The 20,531-nt window shown below is 38.8% G+C and overlaps 5 protein-coding genes across 5 annotated transcripts; 4 read left to right on the plus strand and 1 right to left on the minus strand.

Moving 5' to 3' along the window:
* Positions 1-3: 3 nt before the first annotated feature.
* LOC136242871 (uncharacterized) lies at positions 4-4,785 on the minus strand. Its single transcript, XM_066034365.1, has 12 exons — positions 4,281-4,785; positions 3,509-4,227; positions 3,396-3,464; positions 3,152-3,340; positions 2,998-3,069; positions 2,876-2,950; positions 2,585-2,830; positions 2,375-2,535; positions 757-867; positions 598-694; positions 232-461; positions 4-186 (listed from the first exon to the last, which is right to left on the minus strand). The coding sequence occupies exons 1-12, from the start codon at positions 4,291-4,293 to the stop codon at positions 63-65; spliced, it is 2,106 nt and encodes a 701-aa protein (XP_065890437.1). The 5' UTR covers positions 4,294-4,785; the 3' UTR covers positions 4-62.
* Positions 4,296-7,098, plus strand: LOC136242922 (coiled-coil domain-containing protein 74B-like). Its single transcript, XM_066034426.1, has 8 exons — positions 4,296-4,380; positions 4,550-4,859; positions 4,909-4,989; positions 5,543-5,660; positions 5,719-5,878; positions 6,606-6,706; positions 6,760-6,810; positions 6,889-7,098. Exons 2-8 carry the CDS (start codon positions 4,553-4,555, stop codon positions 7,037-7,039), a joined length of 969 nt encoding a protein of 322 aa, XP_065890498.1. The 5' UTR covers positions 4,296-4,380; positions 4,550-4,552; the 3' UTR covers positions 7,040-7,098.
* Positions 7,099-7,154: 56 nt separating this feature from the next.
* Positions 7,155-12,977, plus strand: LOC136242913 (gelsolin-like protein 2). The gene is made up of 11 exons (XM_066034415.1): positions 7,155-7,320; positions 7,378-7,467; positions 7,552-7,641; positions 7,700-7,795; positions 7,846-7,940; positions 7,993-8,158; positions 8,214-8,316; positions 8,361-8,469; positions 8,514-8,596; positions 12,581-12,672; positions 12,738-12,977. The coding sequence occupies exons 1-11, from the start codon at positions 7,240-7,242 to the stop codon at positions 12,825-12,827; spliced, it is 1,095 nt and encodes a 364-aa protein (XP_065890487.1). The 5' UTR covers positions 7,155-7,239; the 3' UTR covers positions 12,828-12,977.
* A 991-nt stretch (positions 12,978-13,968) lies between these two features.
* Positions 13,969-16,140, plus strand: LOC136242912 (gelsolin-like protein 2). Its single transcript, XM_066034414.1, has 11 exons — positions 13,969-14,131; positions 14,185-14,274; positions 14,387-14,476; positions 14,534-14,629; positions 14,949-15,043; positions 15,094-15,259; positions 15,319-15,421; positions 15,469-15,574; positions 15,634-15,716; positions 15,768-15,859; positions 15,914-16,140. The coding sequence occupies exons 1-11, from the start codon at positions 14,051-14,053 to the stop codon at positions 16,004-16,006; spliced, it is 1,095 nt and encodes a 364-aa protein (XP_065890486.1). The 5' UTR covers positions 13,969-14,050; the 3' UTR covers positions 16,007-16,140.
* A 2,814-nt stretch (positions 16,141-18,954) lies between these two features.
* On the plus strand, positions 18,955-19,932 carry LOC136243401 (uncharacterized). The gene has a single exon (XM_066034914.1). It carries the CDS (start codon positions 18,955-18,957, stop codon positions 19,930-19,932), a length of 978 nt encoding a protein of 325 aa, XP_065890986.1.
* Positions 19,933-20,531: the final 599 nt, after the last annotated feature.

Genomic DNA, 20,531 nt, shown 5'->3' on the forward strand with positions numbered 1-20,531 from the left:
TGATTTATTAATTAGGAATCACCACTTTTACTCTTTTACTTTGAATTTAGTAATTAACAAAATCAATTGTTTGTATCTGGAATAGCAAATTCGCTAGCAAACACATCATGTGCATATTGTTCACAAAATCCATCCAATTCACTGACAGCCGAGTCCAATAGCTCATCCAATATTTCATCACTCAAACTGTAACACCTATTTTGTCACAAGTCACACACCAGAGATACTCACTCGTCTATCAGTTTTGAAGAATTCCAGTCAAGGCCAGTCATTGCTGCTTTTAGTTTTAGGTGATGGTGGAACCTGTCACGATAATGTGACACAGACTGGACCATACTTGGAAACATGGGCTGTGGAGCAGCTGCACAGGGTTGGGGGGTGGGGCCAGTTACAACAGGTTTAACAGTAGGATCAAGATAAGTAACACGACCCCAACGTTGCTGTATTCTCATCCTCTCATCCTATACAACAACAATTAGATCGTATTATTACTGTAAAGGAATGTTTGCACAATTGTGTTGTTATGTTAACAAACCATGCTGTGAGAGACTCAAAACATAACTATAACTGCTATGTATGTATAATGACTATTCTTACCTCAATGTGAGTTATTCTGACAAGCATTTCCTGTAGAGTTTGCAGTACCTCCAATTGTTCAGGATTATCACCATCATTATTGTCAGCCATTGAAGGTCTACACCAGTTACACACCATCACTTGATTATAACTCACAGTCTCACACAGTACACACTGTACCTTGTATTACTATGTGATGGTTTAGTTGGTATTGGCATTGGAGTAGACGTGGGTACCTGCTGTGGATTGGTACTTAGATGTTTTACTAACAATGCCACATCTTCATCTGAGCTACACATTGAATATTGCATTGAACGGTACATACAGTACACTATTCACTAGTTGTTTGAAAGCACAAAAGTTTTTAGTCTGGGCCACCCACTCCTTCACATAAAAACAAAAGCTCTAATTTTAACATCAGTTTTGGAAGAATGCAATATTATATAGTTATACAACGGCCACGAGTGCTCTGCCTGATATAAACGCACGAGCCTGAGGGCCATCAGGCCCGAAGGCAAGTGCATTTATACAGGCACAGCACGAGTGCACGTTGTATAACTGTTATGTACCACTCACCTAATAGGTGAGGAGGGTCTCACAAGATAGCTGTAACACTTATAAAGGCCAGGTTTCTAACATCGATTGTGGGCAACCAAGCCGGACGTTGCGATGACATTCCCCCTGTAGTACTGCAGCCACCTGAGATATTGAAAGCTAGTACGCTATGGGTTATATCACTAACTTGCATTCGCTGTTCGACTCTCATCATGTAGTGCTCAGCATGCCAGCATGCCATATAGACTAAGCACTAGACTAATCGCCATAGTGATTCTCTCGAGCGAAAAAAAGCAGCTAAATAGACGGTTTAAGTAAACAAAACCTAACTACTAAACGATACTAGTCTAATTCTTACTATTCATACTGGCTAAACTCGAATCTGGTGGCATGACAAAACTAGTTACCACAATCGAATGTAAAGGTTAGTATTATTTAGAATATATTTGTTTTATTGAGTCATTGTCGAGGTGGACTACAGTTTAATCTGGGCTAAGATGGCACCAGACTAGTAAGGTGTATAAGTACGTTTATATATATGTAGACCAGAGTTGTGGCCACCCGCGTTGGCTTTTTCGATCGCCATTGGCTGCTTGTAAACATTATACGTATTGGTGACGTTATGGCCCACAATCGACCTTTACATGTCGGGCTATAAAAGAATTCGAGTGATCTGTGAAGTGTCTTTCCACCTATTAGGTGAGGTGTCGTAGTGGTCTTCGCCACCGGCACTTGTGCTATGCTGCACAAAACCGCAGCCAGTGCAATATCTGTATATTGCACTGCGGTCGGTGCATTATAACTTATAATGCACTCGTTGTGGTCTACAAAACCGCAACCAGTGCGTTATAAGTTATAATGCACTCGCTGCGGTCTGCAGCAGTGCAATATACAAATTATGGCACTGGCGGTGCCTTTGAACTGCCCACGCAGAGTGGTACATATATATATATACTACCCACATGTAACACATTTTAAAGATTCTGTATGTAAAATGCTTGGGTGCTATCACCATGCTCTACTGACTAAAAATTTTGTTTATGCCTCAATTAACAACCTGCTACCAACTTTATAAAGCTCTTAAATAGCTTGACACTTGATAAATATCTGCAAGACATACAAAACCTCTCTTTGTTAGGTTATTGGATCAGGCCACTCCTCAAATTACAATAAACTACTGTTCCTTTACAGTCAATGAAATGCAATTATTGATAGGAACACTATAAGTTATATGGCTCAATACCTTGTATTATCACTACTGAGACCATCTTCATTGCTAATATTAGCTAATTCTGGTGACTGTGATCTTGTACCATCATATGGTGATGACTGCTCTTTAGTATCCTCATGTGTCTTAGTGGTTAGATTTCTTTTCTTGCTGCTTGTTCTCTTTCTCTTTCTTTTCTGTTACCACACATACAAACTATATTTGAGAAAATGCCATTTACAGTACCTTTAATTTGTGCACTCTGGAGGATGGAAGAACTGGTAATTTGGCCTCTGGTTTTACTATGGATTTCTTTATTGGTTGTCCTGATGGTAGAGGTTTTGAGGTGAACTGGGGTTGTGGTAAACTTTTATGCATTGGTGGTTTAGTTATCCGGCTAGGTTCTGGTTTAGCTAGAGATGGTGCCTGCCTTCGCATCAGGGAAGAAAATGTCTGAGCCTTGAAGTGTCCACTTCTTCTATTGTGCTGTGCCTACATCACCAAAATGTATCAAGTCTTTAAAATGTCACCTCTCACAGCTGTCATGTGACTTTGATGGAAGGGTTGACGTGGCACTGCCCTCCTTGTGAAAATCCTTGATGGTCGTTGTGTCTAAGATAAAGCTGTGCTAATTCACTGACACAAAATAACAACATTACCTGTTTTGCTCTTGGCACAACAACTGCATTCTCTTCATTTCTATTCATCTCTGTTATTTCATTTTCCAAAGCCTATGTATGAGGTGATGTATAATACCCCCCAATAAGACTTTGAAATTGAACTGACTACATGAAAGTAACAGAGAGTAATCACCTTCATTTGTTCATTCAGCTCAAACAGTTGATTACTATTCAGTCCCAGCTGACAACAGCACGCTGTTAGCTGCTGCATCAACTCTGACAACTGTTGGTAAACCACTGGCCTGCCTGGCATGCCAGCAAATGACTGCAGCATTCTAATGGCTGATCTGTGAGTGGCTGCTAACTGCTTCATGGCTAAAGACTAAAATACAACAGTATTGTAGAGCACAGAACATTTTGGTGACAGTTTTTGCTACCTTTTTGGTATCTCTGACTGCTACTGATGCTCTGTGGTGTTTGTCTAGTTCAGATTTCAATCGTTGCACCTACCAATATAAGATAAAATTTCTAGTCCAACACTGCTTCATACCTGTTGTTGAAGGGAGTACAAACTTTGCATGTTTCTGATGCCTCTGCCACCCTCTTGGCGCAACTGCCTTTCAGCAGTAATATCATCAATATCTTCTTCAACTAGTGAATTGGTTTTCTTTGTATGTACTGCATCTCTTAACTGGCCAACCTGCCTGCGTAGTTGTCTACGCAGTGACACAACTTCAGCTGCCATTCTATCAAGCTCTGATAACCGCTCGGGTGGTTTGTGATAAGCAGTGTTGCATGTGTTCACTTCTAATGGAGTTGGTGCCTGCATCAAAGCATTTTTTGCTACAGTCTGAGTTGCTTTTGGAGGCAGCAGTGGTCTCTGGCCTTCATCCTGGTCAGGACTGCTGTCTCCATCAGATACAGAGCTGCTCTGCATTTCCTCCTCCTCAGATTGTTGCTGCAAAAATTTAGTAGGTATTTGTCCATTTCTGAAGTCTCTTCTAGCCAGCAGTGCTGCTAACTGTAATCTATCATGTGTACTCATGCATGATGATGGCAACTTCTCGATAATAACAGGAGGTGGTCTAGGTGGATTGTTAGTGCTGGGATAGTTATAACAGCTAGGGTGCACGTTAAAACGTAGTTGGGTCTGATACCCAGTCGCGTGATCAGTCCTTCCTGACCGTTGTTGTATCACGTGATCCGGAAGATACTTTTCTCCTCTCTGCACAAAATTTATCACAGTCCTTTCTCCTATTACTTCACCTGCTACAATATACATACACATAACGGTAATGTAAATATATACATCTGACACTTACTTAGCGTTGCCATAAGCTTACTCCAATTAAAGCACCCTAACAACCATTCTTTTGGGCGTAGATAGATCACGGGCGATCATGGCAACAAGATAATAAACAGGTGAGTTTCGCACCATTCCCGCGTTTAGCAGCTATGCTTTATATTCCACGCGGTTGTATTTCACGCCTATCCCACATCGCACAATATCATAGGTTGTCACTTGTCAAGGGTTGCGTAGGGGGCCGATTTCCGATACAACATACGTGAAATATATTTTCATTCTTTTTAGACTATGGCGTCTTTCTCAGGCGGATCACAGTTCCTGTCTATGACGTCGGGCAGTAGCAGCGGGCTATGGTCAAGGCCAGGGCTGAACAAGCCTCATAAGCTCCACCCCGTAAATCAGCCCAAATTGGAGCCACTGTCGGCTGCTGGGGGCATGCAATATACTGGGACTGTTAGACAGGACTCACTGGGACAGAATGGTTCACAGAAAATCATTCAGCTTGAGAAAAACATTGCCTTCCTGAAACAGCAACACGAGCAGACACTCAGTAAACTTCACCAAGAGATCGAGAGACTAATGCAAGAAAATAGAGGCAAGCCATATAGTACTGGTACTTTATAATATACATTGCTTTGCAACAGATTTGAATTTCAAAGTTGTCATGACCCAAGGTGGGAATGGCTATAAGCCATGTTGCAAGAGCCATCATAGTGGACAAGAAGGTAAACATTGTGGTGATCTCATAGTGTAAACATGTCACCCCCGTAAATTCTAGCTGGCTTAATGTTGAAGGTAACTTGTTTGCAATTGAGCTCTGCCATGCTTTCATGAATTCAATGTTACAAGCTTTGAATTTCATCAAACCAAATTTCAAAAAAGTGAAGTGCTTCTTATCTCATTTGATCTGATTTTTGATGCACTAGATTAGTTTGTGTGCGTGTGTGTGCCTGTGTGTATATGTCTGTGTGATTTATGACTAATTAGTCAATTGGTACATGTGTGGTCACTACGTTGAGACCAGTTGGTTGAACTACAAGCCTTTAAAATTATTGAAACATGCTGACATACTGAGTCTACAATAGTAATTAATATTGCATGAAGAAATCCATCATGGCAAATACCCCAGACTAGTACTAAAGCACAAATCACTGAGTAGGGTAGACTACGGTCCAAGGAGACCTTCCCATTCATAGTACTATACATAGCTTTGATCTTAGTCTTTTTTTTCTTTTTGAGTTTAGTGGTACGTAACATGCTGACATTGTTGTACATTAGATGATTCAGACGAGTTAAGAAGCATCATGTTAGAGGAAGAAGCTCGCCAATTACGGAACTCTCTAATCAACGAGAAAAACCGCAATGCTCGGCTTATGAGAGTCATTGAGCAAAGAAGGTAATATCCTGGTTGACCCAAAAAATGGTGTACTTATAATTATGCTTGGTATTGGCAGGCCCAAAAGCAACGAGCCATCTGATGGGGAGAGCTCTGTACACAGCAGTGCTGGCAGTAGAAAATTCTATAATGGGGACCGAAGCCGTCCCCCTACATTAGCAGAATGTGAAAGCATCATCAAACACCTTCAACAAACTAATGACAAACAATCACATGAGGTAAAAATAATACCTATAGAAAGATAACCTCCAGCCATTGGTCAACTTTATAAAGCTTCCATGTATGTCCGTTCGTATTCCCCTCATTTTTCCTTAATCACTTCTGTCACGCAGCCCACCTGCCGAAATATTTAGTAGAATTGTGAAGCCCTTTAAACACCGGAACTGTTTATCAAAACAGCTCTCTGATTCATTCCAGAATTGTTTGTTAAAAACATCGTGACATGAGTACAGCATAACTGGTTTATGACACTTAAATATAATGTACATGTAGTAAATATGAAATGACATTGTAAATTAAAGAGAACACATGTTCCATTTTTTTATTGTGTCATTGACAACATTGGCACATCAAGTGAGTGAATTCTCAACAGGCCTGGCCACCTGCCCTATTACAATAGCCATTAAAATGGTGTATCATTAATCTGTCATAGCAACATTAAGATTCTATTAGCTGGTAGCTAGGAGACCATGTCTGTCACATATACAAGGTGTGCTACCATTTTTTCCTAATATGGCCATTTCAAGTGACATCTTAAATGATCTGCAAGGTTAGAAGTTTTCCCACTAACTTTGTTTTGCCTGCAAAGAATTTCTGATGTGGTTTAGATCATGCATTCTTTGGTGTAACAAGTTGTTAAGATTGCTGGACCATTATGGATGTGTAATTATTGTGTGTAATGAACCAATGGAGATGAACAATTCTCTTATTACATGCTGTCTACAGCTATCACAGATTAAAGCCGATCTCAAGGATGTCCTGTACTCACACAAGTGGACGCCAGATGCCTACCTGATTGCTAGAGCATATATTGATGATGAGGAGAGGTAAATGACTGAAGTGTGAAATAGTAAATTAGATGTTATTTTCAATCTATCAGGCCAGAATTATCTACAATGCCCCCCAATACAGCCAATAGTAAACAGAATTTGTAAGTTACATAGCTAACAAGTATTGTATAGTCTGTTTTCACATCAAAAATTCGTTATTTTTGCACTTTTTTTTGCAGAATGGAGAAGGCCTATGGTAAAGTCCGGGAGAATATTAGTTTACCACCACTGCGGGTGAACCAGAAGAATTTTGCTGATAGGCATCGACGAATGCAAGCTGTACGGACTAAAAACAAAACTACATCATCATCATCAACGTATCTCACATGAAACTGTTGTTTGTAAAAATGTAATTGTACGATAAGATTATTCGTATCTCGGAAATTAAACTCGTCACGGAAATTAACGGGTTATTGTTACAAATTTTAATCGTCCGTATTTGGACTAAAGAATTTGCTTGCGGTAACGTCTGTTATTTTAGCGGCATTCTCGCGGTCTCCTCACTTCTCCTAGTTGGTAAGCTTGTGATCATGGCTGGGCTCGTGAAAGCTAAGAAATACGACTGGAAAGACAGCAATCTAGCGCTGTTTGGTTCGGATACAGAACGAAATGTAAGTATCCTTTGCAAACTTCGAGCGCTTTATGGTGGGCTTTTCTGTTTGCTATAGGTAAAGAAAGCGTCTGCAGAGACGGAACCAGCTTGGAAGGGTGCCGGACAAGCTGTCGGTATGCAGATATGGAGGATTGTCAAGTTTAAGGTTGGACACCGCAGTAAAAGCGCCGCGGTTTCTGCCGCAGTCACTACACGCCCGCCCATTGTTTAGATAAATTTCCAACTTTAGGTAACCCACTGGTCCAAGGAAGAATATGGAAAGTTTTACAATGGTGATTCGTACATTATCTTGAACACGTACAAGAAGCCTGGAGAAGACGTAAGGCTACCTATGAATAGTTATATTTAGTAGCTTTGCTTGTTCTTTCATTTCATAGGCACTATACTATGATGTACATTTCTGGATTGGCCAGTATTCTAGCCAGGACGAATATGGCACTGCTGCTTACAAGACAGTGGAGCTGGACACCCTGGTTAGCCTGAAGCCATTGCAATCATTTGTTTCAACAGTGTGGTCATGTAGTTGGATGACAAGCCAGTACAACACCGTGAAGTAATGGGCCATGAATCTACTTTATTCAAGTCATACTTCAACACAATAGAACTGTTAGAAGGAGGGTAGGTTGACATTTTAACCCACACATAAACTGAGATGTTTATTGGCTTGTAGAGCCGACACTGGTTTCCGTCATGTCAAACCAGAGGAGTATCAGCCACGTCTGTTGCACATCTCTGGTGTAAGGAAAAACATCTCTGTCAAAGAGCGTCCGCTGAGCAAACATAGCCTTGACTCTGGTGATGTGTTCATCCTTGACTTGGGTCTGACCATCTACCAGGTAAATACAATAGTTATAATGTACTTGGGGTGGTAATTATGTTTCTCTTCCACAGTGGAATGGCAAAACGTGCAATAAGGATGAGAAATACAAAGCTGTTCAATATACACAACAGATTAAGAGTGAGAGATCAGGACGTTGCAAGGTGGAAACACTCGGTAAGATCTCTCACCTTTATTGTGAAATAAATATCATATAATAGATGAGCGGGAAATATCTGCTGGTCATGAATTTTACAAGTCTCTTCCTGATGAACCTTTGGATAAGGATGAAGAAGAAGATGATTCCAGCTTTGTCAAGTCCATTTTCAGGTGATTAGTTGGTTTGTGTGTTCTTCAAACATATTCCTCAATAGGCTGAGTGACGAGAGCGGGAAAATGGAGTTCTCCCTTGTGAGTGAGGGTAACTTTCAGAGATCAGTGCTAGATTCTAATGATGGTAAGTCTTAGATATGTTGTCTATCTCAAATGTGTGTCGCGTAGTGTGCATGCATGCGTGTGTGTATGTGTGTGCATCCACATGTTTAGTGTACATTCGGTACACTGTATTGGTTTCATGCATGTGTGCTTGCACTCAATCATGCTTGAGCTTATTTGATGTAATTTTGATTAAGATAGATACATTCTCTCAGTTTGCACTGTAGGATTTATGTTTGCATACAAATTGGCATTCATATGAATAGATTCACATTCCATTGATAAAGCAGTGGTATTTTCTAGCGTATTTTCGGTTAGCAAGTACCATTAACTAAAGCATGCAGTGAAAACATGCAGTTGCTATGTGAAAACTGCTACTACATAGTCTAGCAACTACTATGAGCTTATAATGTGTATATGGATTCTAGTGTGGCTACCTTCATTTTGTAATGCTTTGATCCTATTTCTACCTCTGTTTTAAGATAATGACTATTTTGTTTGTCCAGTATTTAAGAACCAGCTGTGGCATCCACCTGATTAATATATATGTGACAACAGATTGCAATGTGGTTACATCAGCCAGGTCTGTTTTTTACATCATAAGGTAGTATCGCAGGGATCTTGAAGATTTGCACCTTCCTGCAAGTAAAATTAATTAGAAACCAGCCAAAAAATTTTCATGGTGCCTTGGCAGGTATAGTTAAGCCCACAAGTACCTTCAAGACGATTCACAGTGTTTTCAAAATGTTCTACAATTTTATTTGGTAGAGTTTTCTTATAACTGACTGATTGACTGCTAACTAACTAATGCTTTCAAACAAGCACAACTTAATAACCGACCAAGGCTACAAGCTTGAATTTTTCATGTTAGACAGTGTTTCAGAACCTAACAAGTGTCTTTTGGAAAGCTGCAGTTCATGCAATGCACAAATCATGGACTTACTTTTGTCCTCCTTTGTGTCCCATTTCTTTTTGCTGATAGCGCAAGATGTTGTTGATTCATGGTAATGCACCATAATAATTTTTGGTGGCACGCTATGGCTTTTTGTTGTCTATCACATAACAATTTTTTGTAAGTTTTGTACCATATCTAAATTAAGCAGATTGGCTGTAGGGTAGCTTCATATATCATCTCCATCAGTCCTATATAAATGCATGGTTCCATTAGCAGTACAACAGGCGTGCAGGTTTTGATTTGAATAAATGTTGGGTCTCAAATGAATGCCTAATACAAAAAAATTCCATGCAGTGCCATAAATTGGCAAGACAAATGATGAAGAGAAAAATTTTTCTTAAATCTACAAAATGTGTTAAGGAAGGCATCATGCAACAACACAAAGGTATAAATTTGATTCTAAGGATAATATGAATACGCTGGCATTGTATAGTCACTGTTCTTTGTTAGAGGCTGTGATGAAAAGTTACTTGAAAGAAAACTACAGTCACTCTTATTAAGACCAAATTTTTATCATGGTCATATCCTACAGTCAATATAAATATGTACGGTACAGCCACATTAATGCAGCCCACTTTATTATGGACACCTGGTCCCAGTGGTGTACTATATATGCTATCCCACTAGGAGAGAAGTAATACAAGAAGATATGTAACTAAAACCCTGTGACTAATGCAGCATATGGCAAAGCCAAATGCTGTGTTAGTCATAAAACCTTGCCATGAGTGATTTATTTTTCATGCAACTATGTAAACAAATGTTATATTGTAACTTCTTTTGGCGATCTCATGTTGACTGCTTCTAGAGCTAGAAAGATTTTCCTGATAATCGAATGGTCGAAAAACTGAGTAATACAGCCTGTTTTTCCATATTAACAAAATTTTAATAGCTATGTTGTTTTTCATAATGGATGAATATACTTTTCATAGCTATTTTGTATCTTCCACATCATTGTTCTTTACTTTCTATGCAGAACCTTTTGCTATTTACAGGACTTTGATCCTCCCTTGCAAAGTAAAGTGGAGCGGGATTAGCTTGGTCTCAACTAAAGGGTTGGAATAAAGGAGAATGAGTCATTAATTATGCATCAGCAATACTTATACATGTTCCTGGGCTTGGGCATTGCTTATTTGACAATAAATTAGGCTAAAAGCAGTAGGACAATGACTTGACAGAAACACTCCAGATTTATCAGTGTATATATTATGCTCATTTGCTGAAATACGGAAATACAGTAGTTTTTACATGTCTGTGATGAAAACATTGATCGAGTATTGTGTACACACTGAAACTACTGGGTACCATAACAGATTAAAACTTTTCCTCAGAATGAGATTGTATTCACCATAATTATGTGATGTTTTCAATTATGCCACATGCCTTGTTAAGTCCGACCAAAAATATTAACATTAAAAAACAATACATGAAACTGCAAAACAGTACTGTATGTGAACTTGTATGTTCTCAATATCACTGCAATGTCCCTCGTAATGGATGCAACCAACTCAATTGCTCTCCACCTTTAAATAATGAATCCTAATACGAAGGATACCCTTGAGACGTGATTATGTCTTGCCCTGTTAAACTGATTAACTTTACCCATAGAATTGCACAGTTTGTATGGGTTGATATTACCCTTACTTTTTTGTGGCAGTAATAAAGTTTATTACTGGTATTGAGCTTGATGATATGGTCACTAATGTGCAGCCATTGTTAGTCACCACACTATGAATAAAGCTAAGCCTGAAATGGAATGATTGTGATTGGATGAAGACCTTAATACTTAATATGTATTTATTAAATATCATGAAACTAACAGCCATATTTAGCTCTAACCAGAGTGGTAGGTGCATGTGAATTATGGTTACTGTTATGGTTACAGAACTGTTTTGTTGAGTTTTTGAGGTCATTCTGATCTTATTGTTTGTGATATGACTTTATTTGAAGAGTTGGTTCATTTTCAGTTCAGGGTTCAGTTCTTCCACCTAGAGGCACTCAACTGAACATGTCTTAACCTCTTTGAGGCATCCATAGTGGTTATGTGTTGTTGTCAGTCTCAAAGAGTGTCAATTATTTTAGCAAATTAACAGCTGACACCACTTCCATATTAGTTAGACCACCATGTTATAATCACCCCATGTGTGGTTTTTTACCATATACTCATTGTGTTAGAGGTTAGAGCTTTGTGATACACATGTATCAAAATACAATTGGTTGCTCTTTTCATAAATTACTTGTGACAATTCCATATAGTGTGTCCAACTGTCCATGTCTCACCTAGTGGTGTTGGGGTCATTTTAGTACTTCAGCCTCACTAGTATAAAGCCTTAATAAATAATTAATAAATAAACGTATGTTTTAATCACTAGTAAAGGAAGACACGAATTGAAATATATGTAAGAATATCTTTGTTTCATTTTTGTACCATGAAGAGAACATGAGTTATGTGTATTTGTTTACATTTGTAGTAAAATGTAAATTTTTGTTAAGCTTGAACAGCCTTCTTGTTTGATAGCATGGGTATGAAAACTATACCTGGATGAATGACCCATAAAATGACACAAGTCTCAACTCTGCAGTCCATTGCACTCGAGACTTATGATTGATTAAATGAACGCCTGTAATTTTTTGGGGTTATAGGCACTGTACAAATCAATTGTTTTGCTTTTCTTGTTGTCCATTGGTTTTTCCCTCTAGAAAACAAAAAAAAGTCATAAAATGGGGTTTTTTGCTCAGCAGACCACAAAAAAAATAAATACTGCAAAAATAAAGTAAACGTTGCCAAATGGCAGAGTAGTATGCATAAACATGTGGTGTTTTTTTTTTCCATGTTTCTTGGCAATGTTTGCTGATGCTAGTTCTATGTATTAAATCTGAGAGTAAGAGAGGTTTCACATGCACAGCAGTTGTATGTTGAATGATCCCTGTTAGCTTTTTAATTTAGTGCACATGGTATGATGACAGTGTGCATGTTTTTTTGTATGTGTTTTATGTGGAGTGTACACACACATGTATATGGGAAGAATATAACATTCATTTTTATTGCAATAGTTTTCATTATTGACACCGGCAAGGCAGTGTTTGTTTGGATCGGAAGTGGTGCCAGTGAAAGTGAGAAAAAGAATGCCATGACCTATGCTCATGTAAGATGCTTTTTTAATGCCTGATGGCAACCTTTAGAAATGTTTGTGTGTTTGCATTTATGCAGAACTATTTAATGGGTACGAAACATCCTCTGGTCCCAGTGACTTGTCTGAAGCAGGGAGATGAGAACAAGGAGTTCAATGCTGAATTTTAATGGATGAATAATTGATTTAATCAGCAAAACAAAAACAAAGCTATGTAGAGATTTCTAGTTTATCAGAACTTTCAGAATCATAATTATATTGTCATTTCATTTTATCATTAATTCTTTAGAAATACATCAAAATGTTTATGAATAATACAATCTAGTTTAAGGCTCCATATCTGCTTTCTATATTGTACCTCATTATAACTAATAGTACCGCCTATTGCAAGGATGAAAAACAACTTCACTTGGCCTCACAAAACTGGTTTGGGGACTCAAGTAATGCAAACGATAAATATAGTTGATTTTTGTCTACAACTATATTGTCAATGGACTAGTATATGTGGGATCAACAGCTAGTTGTGATTCTCACAACACAGTGACTTGCTGGGTGATTCCTGAGTGAGACAAAAGTGATGTGGTTCTGAGTTTTGAGAAATGTTTGTTATCCTTGCAATGACTGTACTATTAAAGTGTTTCACTGCTCTATTAGAGAATTTCAATCTACATCTGTGTGGACCTCTGGTCACTAGTGTGTTTTGGGTCACTGCCAGTTAAGGATGCATGCAATCAGCAATCTTCAAAAGCCATGCAGATGTTCTTTGGTTAGAATGGACTATCAACCCAAGCTGTTTTGCATTTAGCTTTCAAGTTAGCTGTTTCCTTGCCATGCCCATGCACAACTTACCTGCTGTGTAGGTCAGATGTGTGATCACATGTTTGTCTGAGGACTCATACTTGTATCTATACACTTTCATCACATCAAAATCATGATCATTTTAGTATGCTACTAACAACTCCATTAGTATAAATGTTATAATAATATTGTATAGCTAGTTTTTTTTGTTTTTTTCCAATGAGAAAAATGTACACAAATTCTTACCAATGATCTAGACGATAGCATGAGCTTTTATCACTTGCCAGTATAAAGGTGACATCAGCTAAGTACAGGGTGCAAACATGGATAAATCCTCAACAAAAGAAAACGACTAAAAATCATGGATCAACAGCCCAGCAATCTTTATCAGTAGTTTTCTACTAGGGTGCAAACATGGATAATAGAGTGCAAAAACAAGAACAGCTGATGGTGACGTCATAATTAACCGGTAGTACTAGCTTACGTCAAAAATGCTACTATCAGCGAAAACTCCCTTATAAATCGAGTTGAAATATTTCATTGATCACTTACTACTGCCTGGGGTTTGCAGTTTGTTCATTTTTGCGCATCTGCCATGGCTGGATTGGTGAAAGCTAAGAAGTACGACTGGAAAGACAGCAACTTGTCCTTGTTTGGCTCAGACTTGGAGCGAAATGTGAGTAATACTGGAAGGTGAAGAGCGATATTGACCCCGTCTGCTCTTCACAGGTGAAGAAAGCGGCTGCAGAGACAGAGAAAGCTTGGGAAGGTGCTGGGCAAAAAGTCGGACTGCAAATATGGAGGATTGTAAAGTTTAAGGTTAAAAACCGCTTTGTTTAGCGTTGAGGCTGTGTTGCGGTCACCTTTGTTATGCAAAATATCCGCTGGCATGCTGCTCTCCTCACAGTGGTGATTGCAGTGTTTATTGTAGGTTGTTGATTGGCCAAAGCAGGACTACGGAAAGTTTTACAATGGCGACTCCTACATTATTCTGAATACCTACAAGAAGCCAGAGGAAGACGTAAGGGTCACGCGTGGGATGTGAGTTAAGGTGTGAATTTGATTATAATAACTGTAGGCCTTGTACTATGATGTACACTTTTGGATTGGCCAGTATTCCAGCCAGGATGAGTATGGCACTGCTGCTTACAAGACTGTGGAGTTGGATACACTGGTAAGAACCATTTTCCTTTAGCATAATACCAAGAGTTCAGGGGAGAGTGTCAATCTGAAGTACATTCAGCAAACTCACTGCTGTAAGTAACATCTCAGGCTTCTCTTAGAATAAAAGCTTGACCTTAAAACAACACCAATCATCACCTATCAAGAGTTCTCTATCATCAGGGTAGAAATGATCAACAGGCGCCTTATACTGGCAGTTAGACACACTCTCTCCCCACAAATATTATGAACTCTTTGTATGTGGGTACATGCATCATCCTTCACTTTCACCTTTAGCATCTATTCAAGTGCTTTGTTGTGTTTGTTTTTAGTTGGATGATAAGCCAGTTCAGCATCGTGAAGTAATGAACTATGAGTCAGAAATGTTCCAGTCATATTTTCCCACCATAGAACTTCTGGAGGGAGGGTTAGTTGCACTACCATACTAAATAATTAGAATAAATTGTTCTTCTGCAGTGCTGACAGTGGTTTTCGTCATGTTAAGCCAGAGGAATATAAACCACGTCTTCTCCACTTCCATGGGGTCAAGAAGAACATCGCTGTCAAGGAGCGCCCACTAAGCAAACATTGTCTTGACTCCAGTGATGTTTTCATTCTTGATTTGGGTCTGAAAATTTATCAAGTGAGCTATGTCCTAGAGCTGGGAACCTGTTTAGTTATAATTGGCTTGTGTATGTACAGTGGAATGGCAAGACAGCCAATAAGGATGAACGATTCAAGGCCTTACAGTATGTACAGAATCTGAAGAGTGATCGATCAGGCAGGCCACAGACAGATACCATCAGTGAGTTGATCATAAACCTCTTCAAACTTATCTGATGCGTTCCATAGGTGATGACATTCCATCAACTCACGAATTCATGAAGGCTCTGTCTGATGACCCCCCAGAAGAAGAAAAGGAGGACCAGGACACCAGTTTTGTGAAATCTCTGTTTAGGTTGTAAATAAAAGTTTGTGTATTACTAGAATGACATCTTTGTTACTATGTGGTGATAGGCTGAGTGATGAAAGTGGAAAGATGACTTTCTCTCTGGTGAGCGAGGGCAATATTAACAAGTCAATGTTCGACAGCAAAGATGGTGAGAAATCAGCTTTACCTTCTCAGAAGTTCACCATCCCTTCCTTAATAGCTTTCATCTTTGACACTGGAAAAGAACTGTTTGTCTGGGTTGGAAAAGGTGCCAGTAGTGATGAAAAGAAGAATGCAATGACCTATGCTCATGTGAGAATAGTACTTTAAAGCCTATCATCCATTTTATTACTTGTCTACTTACAGAACTATCTGATGAAGACCAAGCACCCTCTCATTCCAGTGTCATGTTTGAAGGAAGGGTCTGAGACCTCACGGTTTAACGATGCATTGAAGTGATAATTGAAGAGGACTGGCTATTGTACTGTACATATTCTGCATGTAGAATGTAGTTTAGTCATGAACTCAATTCTTGTATATACACTTACGTTGAATCTCTCCTGTGATATTTATACAAGCATTGTCTGATGCCAGGAAGGCCATTGGTTGCATGCCTTAGGTCAACCAAGTTTGGGTAGCTATTCATTCAGAATTAAGACCCAAAAAATACATCTATAACGCTTTTAATTTTAGTTCTTCTGTTTGTTGCCTTGTAGCCCCTAACCCTGTTATTGCTTAGTTGTCAAGTATAAATGTGAATACCAAAATGAAATTGTTTTGTCTATGTATTCAATGACTGCATAGGTAAAAGGTTGGTTATGCACAGGTGTGGTAAATAACCAATGAATTCTCTCTTTGTGGAGCTTGGAATTCAATGCTCAAATGCCATTACCTGCAGACATCTGGGGTCAGTCATAGAGTGTAGCCAAGTGGTGCTCAACTCTGTAAGCACTCAGTTATTTAAACATTATCTTGTATAGAATAACATGTTGAATTGTAGTTTTGACTATCATTATTTACTTGATTTGCCACTATACGTGATTTCCAAAATAGAAAGTTGCAAAACTCAGTTGACTCCATTTCCTATTTTGGTAACTACATTATATTGCCTGAAATATTTATTTGAGAAACCATATAATAGTAATGTTTCCTTTTTGCATTTGCTGTGCTTCCTGCATGAGTGTTTTCATGATGTGAGATATGACAAACAAGTACCTATGTGTCCCCAGTTACCACCATCTGTGCAAAATTAGCAGTTGTATCAGCTGTCTTGTCTTACATGATAATTAATCCAGAAGGAATGATCTACTGTAGCTATGAAAGAAAATCATGTGGTCTTGTCATTGTTTGTGGCTATAATTTACTGCCACCATTTATCCCACATAAAATTAATTAGCTATTACCACCAATGCGGGTTTAAATTTTACACTAGATAGTCGAATGACACAGACCCAGAATGCAACTTTTTAATAGTTCTGTATTCAGCAACCAATAGTACAAAAAATCATTGATGTGGCAAGGAAAACTGTGCATGACGTAGGCAGGGATGAGAAACATAGCATGGCCTTATCGTTTGTGGTAGTCTGTTGTGCCTGTGTTAATTATTGTCAAGCTGCCAGGCCATGCACCAGAGAAACAATCTTTTACATACCACCAAGAGTTCATAATATAAAAACATTATGAACTCTTGATACCACCCACTACAGCAGGAGAGGAGCAACAGCATTACGTGTACCTGCATCCAATGCAATATTCCTGGACTAGCAGCTACAGCAGCTTGTCTACCTACAGTACTTCCATGCATGTAGTCTGGTCAACCAAACTTTTCTTGTAGACACTTCAGCTATCTATTAAAGCCAGACTACTTTGTGCCATTTTCAGAATTTCAGAGGTTATGTCACATTTAAATGATATCATTTTCTGACAGTGGTCAAGTAAAGACATCTTCAACTGAAAGTGGAATCAATGAAAAAATGATTGGTAATTGTAAAGGCAGCGCTATATATGCCATCAACATGACTGTTCTATTAGAGTACAACATTTATATCTGAATGTATGCATAATTTTAATATATATCCAATGTGATCATCTGTATACACCAGCCTCATGATGCATGAAAACACCAAAGATATAACAATACATGCACATATACATGATTATGATGTTATACTATATAGTTATGCATGACACATCAAATCAGGAATTAATTCTCGATAAACTCTTTAGTACCATGCATTAATGCATCTGGGTGTTAATTGGTTTATACTATAACTAGACAAAATTGTGACCCTGTATGAAACCAGTCTTATAGCTTTTTCAGGTATCCAAGTTTGATAGCTCATAACTTCCCATGCTTTAAATGAATCTCAGTACTGTGTCCTTTGTGGAAACTGCCATATCATGGCAGCTATTATATAAACTGGCACATGATGTATAAAGTCTATAGAACACTACATCAAGTTTCCAAAATACTATACTAAAAGCTCATCTGCATTGTATTTGGGAGATAAAGAGGTTTCTTTCCAGTAGTCATTTGCTTGCATGCAATAAGCTGCATGTTGCATAACATTTTGTATAGTAGATATAGTGCATATGACTGGCCAATGACCAAACTGACTTTCTGTAGCTACACTTGGATGCTTTGTTGAAGTGTTAGATGCTTGTCACATGATCACCACAGGACTGAATGGTTTCTATGATGTAGCTAGCTAACTTATCCATGTATCATTGTGAGTCAATTTTTGGGCTGGTTCCCTGGACACATCACTAAGACCGTCTGTCACTAAAAGAACATCTGTTGACCCACCAGACAGCATCTACACGCGTTAGGCAGACACTTCAACTCTCATGTATACATTCAGTATAGTCCCGGCGCAAGACACACGCATTGCATTGCTGTTTCACGCATGGTTTTCCATCTCACGCATGGCAATTCCTGGAAAATCAAGTTCTCACATAATTAAATTTCACTTCAGACCTCTTGGCAAAGCACTAAACAGTGCTCTAATGGATATATGATGGAGAGGTACAACTGAAAATAGCCAAAGAAAGTGGCAAATTTTCCTAAAAGGAGAAGTAAATCTCATTCATTGTAAATTTTAACTTCAGGCCTCACTCCAAGTGCACTTTACAGGTTGAGGTCTTTGGTTTGATTCATAGATCTATCACGTGATCACATTTTAAATTAATCATGCTCACAGATTTAGGGTTTAGTCAAAGCCTTCGACCATCACTAATCTAGATCATAATGCAACACAGATCGTGAGACCTGTACTACGATGATGACTAGGCGCTTCAATTTTATATACATGTACTGGTACACCGGTTTTCAAGTCCGTTGTCCTATTCAAATTCGCGCATGCGTAAACATGGCGCGAGTATTTGAATGACCGTACGTTGCGGGAACTATGATCATGAATGCAACGAAGCCATACAGCTACGACCTGCGATGGAGGATAGTATGGGCTTATTACAGGCCCACCTATCATTTAACCCAGAAGGAAATCAGCGACCAATTTCATGTATCAGAGCGAACTGTGCATCGATACTTACAGTTATTTCGTCAAACTGGGGATGTTGAAATTAGGCATCGAAGGGATGGACCGGAAAAGTTATTAGGTAACTTCGAGCAGCTTACTTTGCTGAGGCTGGTGTTGACACAACCTGGTCTATACCTTCATGAGTTACAAGAGATGTTAAACGATGATTACGGAGTAGTTATTAGCATACCTACAATCTGCAGAGCCCTTAAACAAATGGGCTGCACAAGACAGTCAATGCATCACGTTGCTCTACAGCAATCCAACTATCTAAGGGCTAAATTCATGGCTGAAGTTTCTTGCTATGACCCATCAATGCTAGTATGGCTTGATGAAACTGGTTGTGACAACCGAAATGCTTTAAGACAGAAAGCATACAGCATTAGAGGGATGCCCTTGAACAACCACCAGCTGCTAATTAGAGGTGTACGATATTCAGCAATACCAATTATATCCTTAGATGGCATTCATGATGTACACATTACAGAGGGCACTATTAATGGGGACAGATTTGCTGATTTTGTTCGAAATTGTTTAGTGCCAATTTTAAATCCCTTTAATGGCATTAATACAAGGTCAGTTGTGTTGATGGACAATGCAAGTATCCATCATGTAGATGAGGTTACTGATTTGGTTGAAGCTCAAGCAAATGCAAGATTATGTTTTCTACCACCATATTCACCTGATCTTATGCCAGCAGAGGAAGTGTTTAGCAAAGTAAAAACAATAATAAAAGAAGATACCCGCCTCTATCAGATGACTCCAAGGTTAGTGATAACTATGGCATTCACCATGATATCACAAGAAGATTGTCGTGGATTCATTTCACACTGTGGCTACATTTAAAAACATGTGATGATTTAAGTGACGCTGTTTAAATAGTTTATGTACTGTACTGTTAACTGTTACCTAGTTTTTTTAACACTTGTAATATAGCCACACGTTCATCTAGAAACTCATCGTCAGATATTATCCCTGAATCTTTAAGATTCTTCAATTCAGCTAGCTGTTTGTAGCACTTTGACCTTCCATCGATTAATCTACTTGGACTAGCAGACTTTTCCTTTACTTGGGTTGGCACAGCTTGATGTGGAGTAGTAATGGCACTTGCTAATTGTTGCACTGCCTCAACCATAGCGTCTTTTACAACTGTAGATGATCCTTTCTTACTTGGCATCTCACTGCCACAGCGCTTGAACATAGAAGTTGTAGGAGGATCTGTTGTACTTTTGTGGATGCCACCATTGATCATTTCGCTCCACACACGGTATTGCATAGGTGTAAACTTTTCGTCATGCTGCCTTTTCAGATTCTCCACACACTGTTGCACTTGTTCTGCAACATCTTTCTTTGACTGTGTGGTACCACTGTCTGACGCTTTTCGCTTTACACCAGCACTAGTCTGAGTAGTGCCACCTGGCTTCAATCCATCACACCACAAAACA

Source organism: Dysidea avara, chromosome 13, assembly GCF_963678975.1.
Source record: "Dysidea avara chromosome 13, odDysAvar1.4, whole genome shotgun sequence".
Classification (NCBI taxonomy): Eukaryota; Metazoa; Porifera; class Demospongiae; order Dictyoceratida; family Dysideidae; genus Dysidea; species Dysidea avara.

What these genes read in the sequence shown, in the direction of transcription:
- LOC136242871 (XM_066034365.1), bottom strand. An exon ending in TGTACTCCCTTCAACAACAG is followed by an intron (nt 3,465 to 3,508) that starts GTATGAAGCAGT and finishes TTATATTGGTAG; the next exon opens with GTGCAACGATTGAAATCTGA. An exon ending in CCAGAGTGCACAAATTAAAG is followed by an intron (nt 2,536 to 2,584) that starts GTACTGTAAATG and finishes GTGTGGTAACAG; the next exon opens with AAAAGAAAGAGAAAGAGAAC.
- LOC136242922 (XM_066034426.1), top strand. Translation starts at nt 4,553, where the DNA reads ATGGCGTCTTTCTCAGGCGGATCACAGTTCCTGTCTATGACGTCGGGC. An exon ending in TATATTGATGATGAGGAGAG is followed by an intron (nt 6,707 to 6,759) that starts GTAAATGACTGA and finishes TCAATCTATCAG; the next exon opens with GCCAGAATTATCTACAATGC. An exon ending in GCCAATAGTAAACAGAATTT is followed by an intron (nt 6,811 to 6,888) that starts GTAAGTTACATA and finishes TTTTTTTTGCAG; the next exon opens with AATGGAGAAGGCCTATGGTA.
- LOC136242913 (XM_066034415.1), top strand. Translation starts at nt 7,240, where the DNA reads ATGGCTGGGCTCGTGAAAGCTAAGAAATACGACTGGAAAGACAGCAAT. An exon ending in AGTGCTAGATTCTAATGATG is followed by an intron (nt 8,597 to 12,580) that starts GTAAGTCTTAGA and finishes TTATTGCAATAG; the next exon opens with TTTTCATTATTGACACCGGC. An exon ending in ATGCCATGACCTATGCTCAT is followed by an intron (nt 12,673 to 12,737) that starts GTAAGATGCTTT and finishes GCATTTATGCAG; the next exon opens with AACTATTTAATGGGTACGAA.
- LOC136242912 (XM_066034414.1), top strand. Translation starts at nt 14,051, where the DNA reads ATGGCTGGATTGGTGAAAGCTAAGAAGTACGACTGGAAAGACAGCAAC. An exon ending in TGGGTCTGAAAATTTATCAA is followed by an intron (nt 15,260 to 15,318) that starts GTGAGCTATGTC and finishes GTGTATGTACAG; the next exon opens with TGGAATGGCAAGACAGCCAA. An exon ending in AATGTTCGACAGCAAAGATG is followed by an intron (nt 15,717 to 15,767) that starts GTGAGAAATCAG and finishes CTTCCTTAATAG; the next exon opens with CTTTCATCTTTGACACTGGA.
- LOC136243401 (XM_066034914.1), top strand. Translation starts at nt 18,955, where the DNA reads ATGATCATGAATGCAACGAAGCCATACAGCTACGACCTGCGATGGAGG.